Here is a 5,062-nt window from a genome sequence, read left to right as displayed (position 1 = left end):
TCCTAACACCCATTCCCCCCCCCCCTCTCTTTCCTCCTCTCGACCAGACCTCACGTCCAACAGCTTACCACGGCATCCATCCTTCACTTTCCTTGCTTTCTCTCGCAACTCCTTTCACTTTTTTCTTATCTCTTTCATCAATCGCCGCTCTTTTCTTTCTCTCGTCTTTCAAGATGGCGCCGTCAAATCAAGAGAGGACGTACATCATGGTGAAGCCTGACGGCGTCCAGAGAGGCCTAGTTCATGAAGTTCTCAAGCGATTCGAGCAACGCGGCTATAAGCTCGTGGGACTGAAGATGAAGTCTCCTTCACATGAACTCCTCGAGGAACACTACTCAGATCTTAAGACAAAGCCTTTCTTCCCAGGCTTGATCTCTTACATGACCTCTGGGCCTGTGGTGTGTATGGTCTGGGAAGGCATGGATGTGGTAAAGCAGGGAAGGAGAATGCTTGGCGAGACTCGACCCCTGGAATCGAACCCTGGTAAGAAACAGAACGACAAGGTAAATACATCCTGTTAGTCCGAGGTAATGAAACGTGGCAGGGAAGAGGAGGGATAAGAGGGAAGTGGTCGATCGATCGATGAATGGGGATGGACGCGTGAAAGCAGGTGGGAGGGCGGATTATAATAGTAAGGAGACACGGAGATGGAGAGATAGACTGATGGAAAAAGAGGAAGACAGAAGATAGACAGATAGGTGATTAGAAGGGAGAGAGGCGGGTTGAGAGATAGGGGAGAGTTGTCATGGTGTGTTGACTCTTCGTTTTCGAGTGTATGTGCATGTATCAGACAGATGTATGTATGGTGTATGTACACTTGAATGACGAGCAATAGCTGATGAGTGGTGGTGTGTTTGAAGTTCTTGTTTCGGTTTCTTTCTCTTGAATGAATAAAAAGAAAAGATCAAGAGAAGATAGAACAGCTTCATCCCTTGTCCTACGGACTCACTTCTTCTTTCTTGTCTTCGTTTCTACTCTCGTCTGCTGTCTTTGTTCTCTAACGTCTATATGACTCTACACCCTCCTCCTACATACGAACACTCGCTAAGTCCCGTCCATTCATTCTACCTCTTGTCTGCATGAGCTTATCATACATCTATATCTATATCTCTCTCTTGCTGTATCTATTTGCATAGATAGAACTCTCAAGTCCGTTGTTCTTTTCTTCTTGTTATCTTCCCTGTCTCGTCTCCCTCCTGTGTAGTCATTGAAACCGTCTCTCTCCTTACCCAAACCCATCCACACACGCATCTCTCTACATCGAGAAATCTTCGAGACCTGCCTTCCTACATAGATCTATCTATCTATCTATATATCTCTAGATCTCTCGTGATGTAGAAGGGCTTGCAAGGGACGGGCAAAAAGAACAAGCTTTCTCTTTCTGGAGAGATTGAAGAATGGACGCACCCCTTTCTAACTGAGTCTCTGTCTTGTATCCCCAAGATGAGGCAGCTATTTTCTTTCTCTTTCCTCTGCGTGTGTCTTTTCATCTTCTTTCTGGCGCAGGTACTTTACGAGGAGATTTCTGTATCGACGTAGGAAGGAACCTAGTGCATGGCTCTGATAGCGTGGAGAGTGCGAATAAAGAGATTAACCTTTGGTTTACCCCTGAAGAGCTATGCCAGTGGACTCCTGCTGAGGCCAAGTGGGTGTACGAACAGCCCTAGGCTCCTGATCTAGGAGGGATATAAAAGATTTCTCTTCTCCATTCATCTGTCTGTCTATCTGTCAATACTATGGCTCTTGGGATAGATCGGTCGGTTCCTCTTCTCTTCCCATCTGTCGGTGTATCTATGGATCTGTGTCGGGGGATAGGGCGGTATAGAGAGATATCTACTTGAAGAGATATGGGGGATAGGTAGAATGAGGTGTATACATACATGGATGAGAGATGTTGGGTATCTTGGTCTTCATAGAAGAGAAGGAGCCTTGGTAAATGTTTTGTCTTGGTTTGCTCTTCTTCTCCATTGAGAAAGAGAAGAAGAAAATCGATCTTTGTTTGTGGCTAAGAGGAGGAATGCATGTATGGACGTGTTTAGTTCATGGTCTGTAGGCCTCTATCATCTTTGAGCGAAGCCTTCTCGCTTGTTCTCCGGTGGATGTACACAACGCACACCTCCTACATACATGGACTGGCAAGAGATCAACGTGAAGATGACGAAGGAGAAAGTCCAGAATAAGATCACATACAGGGAAAAGATAGATGAGAAAATTGGAGTCATACGCATAAGTGGCACACGGTTCTTTCTTGCTTTCTCGCGAGCTATCCAACACCTCATTCAGTCAGCGGCCCCTCACAGAGAAGAGAAAGATCGATCGATAGAAGTCCCTGATACTGAGAATTTCTTTGTTTCTCTTTCTCTCTCCGTGGACGATTAGTCAAGAGAGAAGTCTTTCCTTGTATTCATGAAGGAGGAAGATCAGCAACACCTTCAAGAAAGTCATATCGAAAGAGACAGAGATAGGTAGGTACGTAGGTAGGCAGTACTTTTCTTTTCTGTCCCCTTCACCTTGGCTAGATACCTGTGAAAGATGAAAAGAAGAAGTGTAATAGAAACGCAAACAGATACATCAGACGTATATATTTATACATACAACACTTATACATAAATATACATACATGGATATACATAGATAGATATACATACATAGATAGATAGATAGGGAGGTAGGTAGAGACACACACCGTAGAACAAGAGTTCGCATAGACAACGACACTTCAGCCTCATCGATGTCGGCAAGCTTAGTATCTATCTTGACAAGTACACACCAATGAGATAGATGTATATACACCACAGTGTTTATATATATGTTTGTAGAGGAGTCTACATGTATAGAGGAGGAATGCTGTGTAGACAGACATCTATCTCTATAACGCGGTAGTAGTGAAGAGAACGCTTGAACTTGGAGATAGCAGGAGTCAACGAGTGACAGTACGTGGAGAGAAGGATGAGAGACCTGCGATCGATTTATCTGTCTCCTTGCTCTCTTCCCCGTCTCAGGAGTTGTAGAGATTCTCTTGTTGAAGAAAAGGTAGGAAGATAGATAAAGAAATATCACATAGCGAGAGTCTGAGAAGGTCGATTACGATAAAGAAAGACTCCTCATAAAGGAACCTGAGACGACAGGAAGAAGATAGAAGGGAATGAAATACACTCGAGAGAGAGAGAGAGAAGTAGCAAGAGACAAAGAACTAAGCTCTTGTAGTTCACATGTATTTCTCATATCTCCAAACCCAAACGTCGATAAATTGGAGAAAAGAAGAAAGAGAGAAATGTGAAGTGCATGCTGTTTTATATACAGACACGACGAACAAGAGAAAGAGGAAGACGATCTAACTCCCACTCGATTAACGCATGCGAAGTGCCTGTACATACACCTGACGTATGAATAGATATGTCAAGGCATGCATTATCAAAATGTAGAAACCTCATCGCCACACTCCTCTATAAATCCATTCATTTATAGAAATAGAGAGATAACTAAACAGACAGATGGACATCCACGTAGTCTCTTCCTAGATACCCACTACGTATTCTCTTCCTATCTACGACTATCACAGTCGAAGTGGTACCACATGCAGGACACCTGTAGATACAGCGGGTCATTTTTCGCCTCGCTGCATGTCGAGATTTCTTGCTTTGCTCTTTCCTTCCTCTTCCATAGAGCGGTGGAGGACAGGTATAAATGAGTCGACTCTATTAAAGGTGATTGAAAAAAGAAGATTCCATTCACTTGATCCAAACTCCACACTTCACTTTCCTTCTCCCGAGGCAAATCTCTCTGTCTGTCTACTCACGTGTGCCTGGCATTTCTCTGTTTTGATAGACTTTCTCATCTATCTAGAATGTCTCTACTTATTTGGGTATATCTATGTTTGATCTATCTACGCCTTCTATCTATGTAGACAACCTGTCTATTTATCTATCTAACTATCTATCTACGTCAACCTTCGCTCTATCTGTATCTACCAGCTATCTATATGCCTGTATCTCCGTCTGTCTTCCCCAGTCCTTCTACCTGTAGCTGCGCATTTATACCCTTTTTTAATCTACCTATCTACGTCTTTCTCGGTAATCTATCTCGTCATTGAGAGACACAGAAACTTCAAAAGAGAAATGCCGCAGGCTTATAGTTGAAAGAGGGACACCTTCTTTTCCTTTCTTTATCAGTATCGACGTCATGAATCGACGTCCAGGATTCTTTCTCGCTCTCCGAATTCCAAAGAAAAGCCATCCAGTCTCCCCGTTACTGAAGGAAGGGAACCGGTATTGGAGCTTTCCTCAGGTGTATCATCGGGATAACACTATGTCGATTGTATTCAGCTAGCGACGAACTAGCTAGCCATAGTGTCTGTCTCTTTTGCTTGGAAAGACTCACTGACATTACAATCCCCCATCGATAGAAGAAGGAGAACAAATCTCGGAAGAAACACACCATCGACGGACGAAGAAAGAAAAGACACATGAAGGAACACGTATTCTTTTCAAATACATCACACGCCTACATGCAACGAATGAAAAAAACCCTACCAACATCGACTACTACTCCTACTACTACCACTTCTTCTTGAGCCGATTCTTCGAGTGTATATACACCACAACATCTGTACCTTCGTCTTTGATAGCACTTCATTCCTGCCTGCTCTGCTGAGACAGATCTCTTAGGAACTCTCTCTCTTCTTAAAGTTCAAATGGACAAACTCTTTCTTTCTTGTTAGCTTCTTCCAGCTCTTCTTTTTCTCTCCTTCTCAGGTCTCCCAATACCTTTTTCTTCTTTCTTTCTTTCTCTCATTGACTCTCCTTTCCCCGCCTTGTTCATTTCTCTCCTTGTCCGGAGACATGGGTACACCCCTCCTTAGTAGGATTATTAGTATTATCATCACAGGTCTCTCTCGAGTCATGTTGACACAACCTTCTTCTTCTTGTATGTTTTGGTTTGTCTCAATGCACGTTATCAATGGAGCTAAATGTACGCCTCGATCATAGAGAAATTTTGAAAAGAAGGAGTTCTTCTTTTTCGTCTTCATCGTTAATTGAAGGAGACAGAAAGAAAAAAAAGG

At 43.2% G+C, this 5,062-nt stretch overlaps 2 protein-coding genes across 2 annotated transcripts; one reads left to right on the top strand and one right to left on the bottom strand.

The window, feature by feature from the left end:
• Window positions 1-33: 33 nt before the first annotated feature.
• On the top strand, window positions 34-2,007 carry CSUI_010965 (nucleoside diphosphate kinase). The gene is made up of 2 exons (XM_068071066.1): window positions 34-483; window positions 1,507-2,007. The coding sequence occupies exons 1-2, from the start codon at window positions 174-176 to the stop codon at window positions 1,665-1,667; spliced, it is 471 nt and encodes a 156-aa protein (XP_067916959.1). The 5' UTR covers window positions 34-173; the 3' UTR covers window positions 1,668-2,007.
• Window positions 2,008-3,062: 1,055 nt separating this feature from the next.
• On the bottom strand, window positions 3,063-5,061 carry CSUI_010964 (uncharacterized protein). The gene has a single exon (XM_068071065.1). It carries the CDS (start codon window positions 5,027-5,029, stop codon window positions 4,751-4,753), a length of 279 nt encoding a protein of 92 aa, XP_067916958.1. The 5' UTR covers window positions 5,030-5,061; the 3' UTR covers window positions 3,063-4,750.
• Window position 5,062: the final 1 nt, after the last annotated feature.

The sequence above is a fragment of the Cystoisospora suis genome (assembly GCF_002600585.1).
Source record: "Cystoisospora suis strain Wien I chromosome Unknown contig_9071, whole genome shotgun sequence".
Taxonomy (NCBI): domain Eukaryota; phylum Apicomplexa; class Conoidasida; order Eucoccidiorida; family Sarcocystidae; genus Cystoisospora; species Cystoisospora suis.
The sequence above is the reverse complement of the archived record's forward strand: the minus strand, read 5'-3'. Positions and strand labels throughout refer to the sequence as shown.

What these genes read in the sequence shown, in the direction of transcription:
- CSUI_010965 (XM_068071066.1), top strand. Translation starts at nt 174, where the DNA reads ATGGCGCCGTCAAATCAAGAGAGGACGTACATCATGGTGAAGCCTGAC. An exon ending in ACCCCTGGAATCGAACCCTG is followed by an intron (nt 484 to 1,506) that starts GTAAGAAACAGA and finishes TTTCTGGCGCAG; the next exon opens with GTACTTTACGAGGAGATTTC.
- CSUI_010964 (XM_068071065.1), bottom strand. Translation starts at nt 5,029, where the DNA reads ATGAAGACGAAAAAGAAGAACTCCTTCTTTTCAAAATTTCTCTATGAT.